General features: G+C 46.1%; 1 protein-coding gene across 1 annotated transcript in view; it reads right to left on the reverse strand.

The window, feature by feature from the left end:
• Positions 1-10031: 10031 nt before the first annotated feature.
• Positions 10032-13435, reverse strand: part of PLPPR4 (phospholipid phosphatase related 4) — a 31214-nt gene continuing 27810 nt past the window's right edge. The window contains exon 7 of the mRNA XM_032192334.1: positions 10032-13269. Coding sequence (XP_032048225.1) covers positions 11932-13269 — 1338 coding nt within the window. The 3' untranslated portion in view covers positions 10032-11931. The remainder of the gene's footprint in view (positions 13270-13435) is intronic.

Consider the following 13435-nt stretch of genomic DNA (forward strand, 5'->3'; position numbering starts at 1 on the left):
TCTACACCAATGCACGCAGCATGGGTAACAAACAGGAGGAGCTGGAAGCCATCGTGCAGCAGGCAGGCTACGACTTGGTTGCCATCACGGAGACGTGGTGGGACCACTCTCATGACTGGAGTGCTGCAATGACTGGCTATAAGCTCTTCAGAAGGGACAGGCAGCACAGAAGGGGTGGTGGTGTGGCTCTCTATATTAGAGAGTCTTTCGATGTTGTAGAACTCGAGGCTGGGAATGACAAGGTCGAGTCCCTTTGGGTTAGGATCGGCGGGAAGGCCAACAAGGCTAGCGTCCTGGTCGGGGTCTGTTATAGACCGCCGAACCAGGATGAGGAGACGGATGAGGAGTTCTACAGACAGCTGACAGAAGTTGCGAAATCTTCAGCACTTGTTCTCATGGGGGACTTCAACTTCCCTGACATATCCTGGAAGCACAACACAGCCCAGAGAAAGCAGTCTAGGAGGTTTCTGGAGAGCGTGGAAGATAGCTTCCTGACACAGCTGGTTAGTGAGCCTACCAGGGGTGGCGCCCCGCTAGACCTTCTCTTCACAAACAGAGAAGGGCTGGTGGAGGATGTGATTGTCGGGAGCTGTCTTGGTCAGAGTGACCACGACATGGTGGAGTTCTCTATTCTTGGCAAGGCCAGGAAGGGGACCAGTAAAACCGCTGTATTGGACTTCCAGAGGGCTGACTTTGAGCTGTTCAGGACACTGGTTGGTAGAGTCACTTGGGAGGCGGTTCTGAAGGGCAGAGGAGTCCAGGAAGGCTGGGCGCTCTTCAAGAGGGAAATCTTAATGGCGCAGGAACGGTCTGTCCCCACATACCCAAAGACGAGCTGGCGGGGAAGAAGACCAGCCTGGCTAAACAGAGAATTGTGGCTTGTGCTTAGGAGAAAAAAGAGGGTTTATAATCTTTGGAAAAGTGGGCAGGTCACTAGGGAGGACTAAAAGGATGTTGCGAGGCTGTGCAGGGACAGAATTAGAAAGGCCAAAGCTCATCTGGAGCTCAATCTGGCTACTGCTGTTAAAGATAACAAAAAATGTTTTTATAAATACATCAACACAAAAAGGAGGACTAAGGAGAATCTCCATCCTTTACTGGATGCGGGGGGAAACTTAGTTACAAGAGATGAGGAAAAGGCAGAGGTGCTTAATGCCTTCTTCACCTCAGTCTTTAGCGGCAATACCGGTTGTTCTCTGGATACCCAGTACCCTGAGCTGGTGGAAGGGGATGGGGAGCAGGATGTGGCCCTCACTATCCACGAAGAACTGGTTGGTGACCTGGTACGGCACTTGGATGCACAAGTCGATGGGGCCGGATGGGATCCACCCAAGGGTACTGAGAGAACTGGCAGAGGAGCTGGCCAAGCCGCTTACCATCATTTATCAACAGTCCTGGCTATCGAGGGAGGTCCCAGTTGACTGGCGGCTAGCAAACGTGATGCCCATCTACAAGAAGGGCCGGAGGACTGACCCGGGAAACTACAGGCCTGTCAGTTTGACCTCAGTGCCAGGGAAGCTCATGGAGCAGATTATCTTGAGAGTCATCACGCAGCACTTGCAGGGCAAGCAGGCGATCAGGCCCACTCAGCATGGGTTTATGAAAGGCAGGTCCTGCTTGACAAACCTGATCTCCTTCTATGACAAAGTGACGCGCTGGGTGGATGAGGGAAAGGCTGTGGATGTGGTCTACCTTGACTTCAGCAAGGCTTTTGACACCGTCTCCCACAGCATTCTCCTCAAGAAACTGGCTGCTCTTGGCTTGGACTGGTGCACGCTTCATTGGGTTAGAAACTGGCTGGATAGCCGGGCCCAAAGAGTCGTGGTGAATGGAGCCAAGTCCAGTTGGAGGCCAGTCACTAGTGGCGTTCCCCAGGGCTCGGTGCTGGGGCCGGTCCTCTTTAATATCTTCATCGATGATCTGGGCGAGGGCATTGAGTGCACCCTCAGTAAGTTTGCACCAAGCTAGGTGCGTGTGTCGATCTGCTTGAGGGTAGGAAGGCTCTGCAGGAGGATCTGGATAGGCTGAACCAATGGGCTGAGGTCAACTGCATGAAGTTCAACAAGGCCAAGTGCCGGGTCCTCCACCTGGGGTGCAATAACCCCAAGCAGAGCTACAGGCTGGGACATGAGCGGTTGGAGAGCTGTCAGGCAGAGAAGGACCTGGGAATGATGGTGGATAGTCGACTGAATGAATATGAGCCAGCAGTGTGCTCAGGTGGCCAAGAAGGCCAACAGCATCCTGGCTTGCATAAGAAGCAGTGTGGCCAGCAGGGCTAGGGAGGTGATTGTCCCCCTGTACTCGGCTCTGGTGAGGCTGCACCTCGAGTACTGTGTTCAGTTTTGGGCCCCTCGCTACAAGAAGGACATGGAGGTGCTTGAGCGGGTGCAGAGAAAGGCGCCGAAGCTGGTGAGGGGCCTGGAGAACAAGTCCTACGAGGAGCGGCTGAGGGAGTTGGGCTTGTTCAGCCTGGAGAAAAGGAGGCTCAGGGGCGACCTTATCGCTCTCTACAGGTACCTCAAAGGAGGCTGTAGCGAGGTGGGTCTTGGTCTGTTCTCCCACGTGCCTGGTGACAGGACGAGGGGGAATGGACTTAAGTTGCGCCAGGGGAGTTTTAGGTTGGGTGTTAGGAAGAACTTCTTTACCGAAGGGGTTGTTAGACATTGGAACGGGCTGCCCAGGGAAGTGGTGGAGTCACCATCCCTGGAAGTCTTTGGGGGATGTTTAGATGTAGAGCTTAGGGATATGGTTTAGTGGAGGACTTGTTAGTGTTAGGTCAGAGGTTGGACTTGACGATCTTGGAGGTCTCTTCCAACCTAGAAATTCTGTGATTCTGTGATCGGTACTTCAGTTTTGACTGCTTTAGCCTTGTGAATTGGTCTGGTTTGGTTTTGTTGGTGAGGTTTTCTTTTTGTTAACGAGAGACTCTGACCCTTGGAGATCTGGAGGAAAAACGGGTCGAGGCAGGGTTGCATGGGGCAGCCTTTCTCTCTGGCAAGCCAAACGGCCTGGGGGGGAGCCAGCCCCAGAAAAGGGGGCCCTCAGCCCCCCCAACCCTCGTCCTTGCTCCACATGAGGGCATCTTCCGGGCCTCTGCCAAGGCAGCCGCCTTCGGCCTCGCATGGGCCGCTCCATCACAGAGCTTTGCCGAGGTCACAGTGGCCACCACCGGCCCCGCCCTTGCCCCGGGCCCTATAAAAGGGGCCCCCCTGCCACTGGCCCGCCACTTGCTCAGCGATTTGGTCTTCTGAAAGCCAGCGGCTGAAGGAAGGCCAGAGTTAGGAGCAAAGGGAGAGCGAGGCGAGCAGCAGCCCTTCTCAGTGCGAGGACAAGAGATTGTTCCTAGGACCACTGAGGAGGATGTCTGCCTCTGCGAGAATGCGCCATGGGTCGAGGGCCAGCGCCTCCAGCACAAGAACCAGCAGTGCCCAGGAGGTGTCTGGTGCCCGGCCCAGAGGCTATTACGATCAATATCATTGGAGCCGAAGCGATGTGGGGAGCAGGCCGGCCCCTCGGATGGACACCAGCAGCAGGCCTGGGCCTAGCCGGAGGTCCAGTGATGACAGCAAAGATAGAGAGCGTGGGTTGGAGGGCCACGGGAAGCGGAGCCGTGCCCAGCGGACGGAATATGATGCGGGACCCAGCCGTGGCCAAGGGAGAGATGCCGTCAGGAACTCCGTGAATGAAAATCAAGCGGAGAACGGAATGGACCCGAGGCACGGAACTGGGAGGCGTCCTGGTGCGGCACCGTGGCCAGAAAATATGCCCAATGGAAGGCAGCCTGTGTGGGCAGTCCCTGCCAGGGACTGGCTCGTCCTCCAACCCGCGGAGCCCATGGAGGTGGGTGCACAAGATGAAGAGGAACCGATGGAAGTGGACCCACCTCGGCCACAACAAACATGGGAGTCCCCCGGCAGCTCTCTGAAAAGTGTCCTCAAGGAACACCGGCAGCTGTGCAGAAGGGCTCGGCAAGCTCCCTATTCTGCATCGCCCAGGCTCCGCTCCAGGCATTAGCCTGGAGCCACGTGGCAATAAAGACCTTTGCCAGTTCTCAGGGGTTGTGTGAGTGCTTCTTTCCCATCCGCCAGGCCTTGTGCGAGAGGTGGCAGCCCTTCTGCGCAGAGCCTCGAGGAAGAGCCCAAGAGAGGCCCCAGCTCCCTTCGGGCTGCTGCGCTGGGGTGACAGGTGGAGTCCCCAAGGGCCACCATGCACCTTTAACATTTGTGAAAATAGACCGAGGGGTGAAAACAGTAGTGTGTGAGTGATTATAGCTGGCTAATTTCTTATATTAGGAGTGAGTTTCTATATCCGAGTAATTGGTAATGACAGATGTGGAGAAGGCTGAGGTACTCAGCAACTTCTTTGCCTCTGTGTGCACTGGTAGAAGGGCTTCCCACATCTTTCATTTCCCTGACCCCGTAGATGGAGGCTGGGGGAGCAGAGTCTCAGCCACTGTTAGCGAAGAGCAGGTTCGAGACCAGCTGATGAATCCAAAGAGGTACAGGTCTACGGGACCTGATGAGCAGAATCCCAGGGTCCTGAGGGAACTGGCTGATGGAGTTGCCAAGCCTCCCTCCATCACAGCAGAAAAGTCCTGGTAGTGGGGTGCTGTCACTGGGGAGTGGAAAAATGGAAACGTCATGCCCCTGCTCCTCAAGAATTAAGGAATTGAACAAAGAGCACTGCTCTTCAACAGGTAAAGCAATTAGGAGACATTACTTCTCAGAAGAGCAGTCAGGCACTGGGACAGGTTGCCCAGGAAGGAGGTGGCGTCACCGCCCTGGGGGTGTTCAAGGCAAGGTTGGATGTGGTGCTTAGGGACATGGTTTAGTGGGCGACATTGTTGGTAGGGTGATGGTTGGACCAGATGATCCTGAAGGTCTTTTCCAACCTTATTTATTCTATGATTCCATAGTTTCATTTCCAAGTTGGTGGAATTATTTTTTTTTTCCTGTTTATTCCAATTGAAAAGGACTTTCTTGCTCTGACTGTGAGCATCCTAAAACCCCTCTCTGTTCCTGGAGTTGCCAGCAGGGCAAAGGATTTACGGGATTGTGTCTCAGTTATCTGCGGAGTAGGAAAATTGAAATTTGGCTCTTGTTTTTGAACCTATAGCTGTCTTTTCCTTTTGTGTGTCATGAAATCTGCCATATGGGACATGCTTCGGGAGACTGATTTAAGTGTTGGTGAGTGGCTTGTTTCAGATAAGTTTATTTGAGTTGTAGGTATTTTTCACACTTCAGGTTGAGTGCCCAGGTCTTTTTGATTATTTTGGGCAATCTAGAAACAGAAGCATTGCTGTCACTGATAGCCATGAGATTCTTTGGGCATCGGAAATGATACTGCAACATGCTGGACCTTTGAAAAAACAGGAAAGAAAGAAGAGTGCGTAGTGTCTTACCCCCCAAAAACAGAAGGCTTTGACTGCTACTGTGGCTGTCTTATTTTCAAAGAAGCTTATAATATTAACATATATCAGGAAATAAACTATGGTTGCTACAGAATGTAAGGATTTATATTAACTGATGCTCTATCTTAGCACAAATAAAATTTGCAAGAATAAGGGTGGTGAGGGGGAACATGAAGGGTAGAGGTTAAGCAAGTATAAAGTAGCATCCTTCTCGTTGGCTGCCTGCCAGTTCGTACCCACTGAAGATCTGGCCCAACTTGCCTCTAGTCTGTTTTCCATGTTGCAGGGGAGCCAACTTTCCTCCCTTATTCTGGTTTACCTTTTACTTCACGTAGCGTTTCCTGCATTACCCCAAGTTCCAATGTTAGACATTGGAACAGGCTGCCCAGGGAAGTGGTGGAGTCACCATCCCTGGAAGTCTTTGGGGGATGTTTAGATGTAGAGCTTAGGGATATGGTTTAGTGGAGGACTTGTTGGTGTTAGGTCAGAGGTTGGACTTGACGATCTTGGAGGTCTCTTCTGACCTAGATGATTCTGTGATTCTGTGGAAATCTCTGTCACTCAGCTTTTGTTTCTGTAGTAGTAGGGACATAAAACTAGTAGTGATTAACATTGCCAATGCGATAGGGCTCACTGTCTCAGTCGGCTGAGGTATAGAAATTTTTCTTTGGTTATGCACTACTTCTGTGCTGTCCTGACTGCTAGCACAGAAATGCTTGGCACACAATAACCTCTAGGATCACTATATATGATTCTACATAGAGACATGTAACTGTGGTCATTTATATAGGTTACAATCACTATTTTTCCTCACTCTGTAATGACAAACACAGGGAGACCTTGTCTTTCTTGCAATAAAATTGCAAATCCAGAACTGCAATGGAGTATTATTATCGTTTTTTTCCATTCAGTCACTGGTATGAGTGCAAAATGGAGATAAAACACCAGATGTGGAGTGGTAGTGGTAGAGGCTCACTTTATCCTAGCATAGCTGATATAACTGTAGTGAAAGGGAGGGTCTGCCCCACTACGAAATATTAACTGGCTGCTTAGGCAGCAGAGCTTTTCTCAGCTGGGGAAAGGCAGGCTTTGGTGTATGCCATGGAGCAGCCTCTGTGCTGCAGGGTTCTTTTACCTACCACGGCCAATTCCAGCTTGTGTAGTGCCATACTGTCTCACATCCGCCTCATTGCAGCATGTCTGGAATGAGTAACCCCAAGATGACATTCAGTTCAATTTTGAGTGTACTAGAACAAGGTTGATAATTCTTAATAAAAAATTCCTATAAAAGAGCTGTACCATGACATCACCTAATACAAGCAAATTAATGATACACCACTGCAAATTACAGCAGTGAAACACCTAGGAGCAATGTTATGCACTTTACCAGACCGTATCTTCTCTTGATTTTCCTATTCAGTACGGATTTTCTTAAAATGTAACCCTCTCTTGCTTAATTTTGCTTTCTTTCCTATTCTGACTTCTATCTAGATTTCTTTCTTAATGTACATGTAGAACACAGAGCGACTTCTCATACTTTTGTCAACATTGGCTTGTTTTTTTCCCCTCCTTCACTCCTTTCCTGCTGCCTTTCTTTCCACTCTGGCCATCCCTGACCCAGCCATTACTAAGTACCCACATTTGAGGCCTTACAGTGTCCCCATGAGCATAAAGAGGAGCTTACCTGGACTCTCCCAGGCTCTTTCTCTCCTTCCTACAGTCTCTCTGACCCATACCTGGGGCATTGCTGTCTAGCTTTCCCAGGATGTCCCAGACATGTCCCAGACAGTGGGACACCAGAACCTTGGCCCCAAGGCCACAGGCTTCACACAACTTTGTTCAAGGTGTCCTTTTGCTTGGGCAGATGACCTGCTGTCCCAAAAGCAACTGTTGTTGTCCAGAGAGGCCTCTCATAAAACTGGCTACTAATATAATATAGTGTGAGCAGGACCTTCCCCAGCCCTGACCACAAGCAGCATGCTTCAGTAACCACAGAAGGAGCAGTATCACAACTCTACATGTACTTCCTTTCCTCTCAGGGGAAAAAAAAATGTTTTCCCAACTCTTTTGCCTGAGGGTCCCTGGTCTTATTTTGTTATGAAAGTTCGAGGACATGGATAGCCTAGTGACGCAGATCTGCACCACAACGTGGGATGACACCAGTAGACCCCAGCATGCTCTCACTGGGAGCACGGTGTGCGTGTACATGATGCTCTTGTACCCCTCAGCAGTGTGGTGCCTGGCTGGCGCCAGTGGTCCCATCAGCTGCCTGGTCCCTCTGCCACCCTGGCCAAGACAGGTCATCCTGCTGGAAAGGCACATCACTCCAAAGCACAGCCTGCACAAAGGCATGCATACACATGGGAAAGCTTATCAGTGTCAGTTTGCTTTTCTGCTGTGTATTGCAGAGATGCTGCTGGTGATCTTCAATATGCCATTGGCAGTATCTGTGCATGCATCAGCTAAAGTTGTGTCTTCCATCCCTGGCATTTAGGGCCCTGCTGTGCCCAGTTTCAGGGTATTTCGGGATTGGCTCTGAGACAGTGTTTTCTGTTGTATACCTTTTGTGGTTTCTGTTGCATACCTTTTGTGGTTTATAGATAAGACAGTATTTTGAACAGCAAGCTGCTACTTGTAATGGTCTTCACTGCTGGCAGCAATAGGGTATTTGTCACCCAATGACTGTGTCCTGCATACTACCTTCTCCTGGGGAGAGCTCTTCCTCTTGGGTTGCTCCTGACACCTCTCCTGTTCTAATTCACAAATCATGGGGCCTCACCATGTCCAGCACGTCTACCCAACACTTGCTTTAAAGGCATTAGGGGCATAGCACTGTAGCTGGTCCTCCAAAATAATCCAGAAAATGTATCCTGACATGGCATGAAGTTCCCAATTAACTTTTTTTTTTTTTTTTCCCCAAAATGTTTTTTTTTTTTTCAGATAGAGACACTTTTGTTTGAAGACTGTTCCTCATGATTTCTTATTACTGTGCTAGGTTTTGAGGTTTCCCACTGATGACCGCTTTGATGTGTCCTGAGAAACCTAATATTGAAAAATAATTTTGCAGGGGATTAGGACTCTGTTTCATTACAGATGAGATGACTGAACATCAATGAATAATTTTATCTTTATTTTCATGATGTTAGCACAATAAACACAATAGCATTGATTTGTACTTATTTAACAAAATACATTTATAGCAATTTACAAATTCTTTTCAATTTTAAAACATTGCATAACATTTTATTAAACACAATACTTTATATAGAGTTCTCATTTAAAAACATATTTTATTTTTGAGTATTTTCTTTTTTCAGTAAAGCACAGCCTAACGAAGAAATTCGTGCCTGTTAGCAAGTAAGAAAATCAGAACACTAAGAAGATGTCACCTGTAAATTTGTTTAATTTTAAATTAAGGTATCAGTGGAATGTAAACAAAGAGTAATTTTACAAAAGGCTCCTTATCAAATATACATGCAGAGGTCTGAGTTCCAATGTATATATTATTACATTTCTGCTCTCTAATGTAATATAATTTGATAAGCCATTATTAAAAACAGTAGCCTTTGGCACTTTGAGTAAAAAAGAATATATCAATATTTATGTAAAGAACACAATTTCAATGATTACACAAGAGCTTTAAAATCTTTTGTTAAGAAATAGGAAACCTTAGGAAAAATATCACACTGCACTTGAAATAGTGCAGCAAGTTTTAGAGTAATAAAAGCAACACGTATGCCAATATATATCTGAGTAAAACCAAGGAATAGAGAACAAACACTCCCACCAGGAATCCTGCAGTTTCCAAAACAGCTAAATTGCCAGAGGGAATATTTTCTAATCTTTGTTTTATTGCCATTATTCTCCATTTCAGTTTTCTGTTATTTCCAGGTTCATCTCCTTATGTTCTTTTGCCCTGCACTTACAAACTAACAAATGATTGCGTTTTATTTCCCTGCATTGATAGGCCAACAACAATTGTGTCTTACCCATTCCTTTTAAAGCTAATCTTACCTTCTTTATCACGTACCTAGACTAAACTAACTCCAAAGGTGTTTTTTTCATTACACTCTAAGTGTTTGTAATTCCTAGGAACCTTGTACAAAATTTGGTATTAAATACCAAGGTCTAAAGATACATTGTTTTAAAAAGAGAAAAAACAAAATGAAAAACAAATCCTGATTTGTATACTAGAGTCTGAGAACACATTTCTAAAAAAATTACTCTCTTTCCTCGGCACCTGTGATTATCTGTCCCAGCTACTGTACCTTAAAGTGTGCCTTCAACATACATAACCAGTGAGGTTGCAGGGTACTATCTCCTTACGTGTAACCTGCAGTATACTTCCACCCATTTATCACGTGCATGCTGGGGTCTTTGTCTATTACTAGCAGAAAAAGGGCGGGCATTTCCTTAAGGGACAATATTTTTCACAGCACTAGGTGATTGGCAGGTGGGGGAAGCATTACTAGATAGGGTTGGCTGACAACCCTCAGATAAGCTTGGAGCACTGGGGACTGGGGTATATGGGAAAGTATATAAAGCTTTATATTGACTATGAATCCCTTCTTCTATGTTCTATGCAGATTAGCAAATACCATCCTCCTACTGCAATTTCTCAGGCTTGGTGTTGGGTTTGGGATTTTTTTTTTTTTTTGGTCTGCATTTGTGTTGTGCTCTTTATCCTCCTGGGATGGGACAATTCTTCTTTCTACCTCCTACTTGGCTGAAGCAGGGTGGGCTTTTCCTCAGAGATCTGTGGGTTAAGGTCTGTAGACAGGTTCTGACTATGTAGTATATATCTTGTTGCCTGGTACCCCAAATCAGAAGAAGTCTTAGAGCAAAACACTTTACTAAATAAACCAGGTAACAGAACTGATCTGTTACCTATGGCTTATTCAGTGAGGGGACTGCAAAGTCATTCCTTCCCTTCCTGGAAGCAGAGCAGGCACATATTTGGTATTAGTTCTTCAGGTTGAAAATCTAGGAGAGAATGAGGAGCTGCACTGGATGAGCATTGCCCATGGCTTCCTCCATGGTTTGTTATCTAGGTCAGAGCCAAACTGAATAATGCTTTTCTTCTAGCGTGCCCAGGATGTGCTATGCATATTCATTTCAGAGCTCAACTGTTCAACAGTTTTGGGCAGTGGAGGTCTTTAGCAGGCAAGTTTTCTTTCATTACATCCAAGCTTAATTTACTAAAATAATCTGTGTTCTCTCAGGTGCAGAGACCCTCCATATTCCTAAGTGGCAGTGGTAGGGGGAAAAATATAATCCTTAAGAAGGCTCTGGACGGTGTGTCATGGAACCTGAAAAGTAGTGGTGGCACAATGCAACGCTCATGTAGTGATTCTGCAATACCAAGGCATTCCATTTTTAAAGCAAAGTTTAAATCCCCAAAATGATGGTGAGTGGGGTGAAACTTGTGATTGTTCTTGTGGCATGCTAAGCAAGTGTGCTGAATGACTGCTTCGAATTGTGAGCTATGATATTAATTACTGTCTCCCTTGAAGCTGATCAGGAAACCGGTGGTTTATTTTTATTTGCTCATGGCTCACCTTGCATGTCTGCACATTTTGCAGTTACTGGTGTCACACATTATAAAGTCAAAAACTAACAGAAAAATTGAAAGGTTGCTGAAGGACAGAATGAGAGATTTAAAAATGCAAAATCTGAATTACTTGTAGTACTTTAAAAGACCCCTTAAAAACATAATTTTAAACAGTTCTACAAGTTAGCCCACTAAGAAGCAGCGTCTTCATTAGTAGCACCTGTTCTTAAATAAAAGTTGAGCAGTAGCAGCAAAACTATTCAAAATAGATAGGTATTCCATTCTAATGGAACGTCACCCACACATTTTTTTTGTTGCAGTAGACATCTTAAAGAACTACACAAAATCTTTGCAATCTTTGAATGTGACAGATCCACTATAACAAAGCTGTAAATATTTCTTATGCTAAATGAATGCAGCCAGCATCATCATAGTATTAGCAATATTATTTTAAAGTAACTGCACATCAATATGCCATGTGTTTGTAGAGTCTAATAAGTATGCAAATTTTCAAAACATGTAAAGTTATCAGCACCATCCTGTATTAAAGATGTGGTGCAAATTCTGCAAAGGTGAATATATACCACACATACAGCATTTGCTATGAAAAATTCAGTTGATTTTGGACACAAATATAAATAAAATAAAAAGTTGGCACATTCAGGAAATAAAGTGTCTGTGTTCAAGACTATTTTTTGATTGACATCACCCTCAGATAAATGTTTTGAGTCTGAAGAAACAAGTTGCATGAAAATGTTTCACATTAGTTAGGTTCTGGCATTGTGCTTTTCCCCCCACCACGTGATTTCCACAGGCTCATGCACATTGCAAATCAGCAGTGTTCAACGACAGTTGGGCTGCTGGTCAATAATTTGGCACATCAAAGGTAAATATCAACTCTAAGCAGAGCAGAACCTGTGTGAGGATGTGTTTCCTTTGTGGTGGTACGGACCAGCTGATATGTCTCCTCTCATTCTTTGTATGCTCGTGTGGGGGATGTGCCTTTATAGAAGATGTTTCTGGTGTTCTCTGGACTGCTCCCTCGTTCAGGGATTAAAATTATGTTACCTTTTCTTCTAAGTGTTGAGTCCCGGCTAGAAGAAATGGACAGGGTCTCTGAGCCAATCTCACTTCCCTCCACAGGTGTGACTCTTATTGTAGTGATTCCATGATGGTGATGCTCAGTGTTATCTATGTTGCTCCTTTTCCTGTCACCTGACCCATAACTGTCTTTTAAGGAGTCACAGCTCTCAGAGTCTCTGTTGAGATCATTTAGCTCATATGTCTGACGAAGGGTGACTTTTTCAGGACCTTTCCATTTCCATGACCCACTTCCTTCACCTTCTGATGGCATCTGAATTACAGGTCTGTTATTTTCTGGATGGGCCTCGACTCTGACAATGCTGCTTGGCTCGTGGTCTGTCAAGGTTTTGTATCTAATGGCTCCTGTACAAGTGACTGTGCTTCCCTCCGAACCCTTTGGACTGCCTTGAAGCACTCCTTGCTGCTTAGACATGGCTATTACTTGCATGATTCTTGGCTGGCTGTTGCTTCTACATGCAACACTCTTCTCAGCAGCTTTCAGCCACTTAGCTCTAGCTGAACTAGTTTTGGGAGACGTATTCACATTTTCCTGAGTCTCTTCAGGAATATGCACTAACTGGGAAGAGCCAGGACGTGACTGAATAGAGACCCTTGGCCCACCAGAAAGACCTGAGTTGTTACAACCTGGTACACTGCCAGGTTGAATTTTCAGGTATTGGCTACTTGGGCCATGATGATCACCATTTACACCCACTCTGGAAGGCTCTGAGCTTGACCTCATTTCAATAGATCTTGGTGGTGACTGGCCAGATTCAGTCTCTATTACTTGCAGTGACAACTTTCGGCTTTCATTCTTATTCTTCCACTGGGAAAGCAGCTGTTTGGAGCGGGCAGAATCCATTGATGCATGAATTGTTGCATTTCGTCTTGCTGGATCTTCCAAGGATGGCGTGTTGACTCTTGGCAAAGTGTTACTGAAAGTAACCATGTTTTCCTTTCCCATTGGGCTTCGTGGTGTTATGATTTCTACATCAGCATTTGCTCTCTTGATGTTAGTCAGAGACCCAGTATCTCTGTGGTTTCTGTTCAGGATACTTTCCGAACGGTGAGAGGCGATGCCATCAGTGCTGCTTCCATTTTTACCTGGCAGGATTCTGTTGGCATCTTGACTGAGGTCTGTCAAAGACCTCAGGGGTTCTCTGTGAAAATTCTGGTGATACACATTCTCGTCACTTGGCAAGAAGTTTCCCACCGCATACAGGCCCTGATATTTGAACAGAAGCATGAACAACTAGTTATTGAAAAAGGAGACATTTTTAGGTATTTTAATTATATTCTTCTGCCTTTAAATATTGAGTGATAGAATTAGTCCAGTTTAACTGGCAAGGGTATGTTACCTTTGCTAATGAGCCTATCCTTATCTTTATGCC

Source organism: Aythya fuligula, chromosome 8 (assembly GCF_009819795.1).
Source record: "Aythya fuligula isolate bAytFul2 chromosome 8, bAytFul2.pri, whole genome shotgun sequence".
Lineage (NCBI taxonomy): Eukaryota > Metazoa > Chordata > Aves > Anseriformes > Anatidae > Aythya > Aythya fuligula.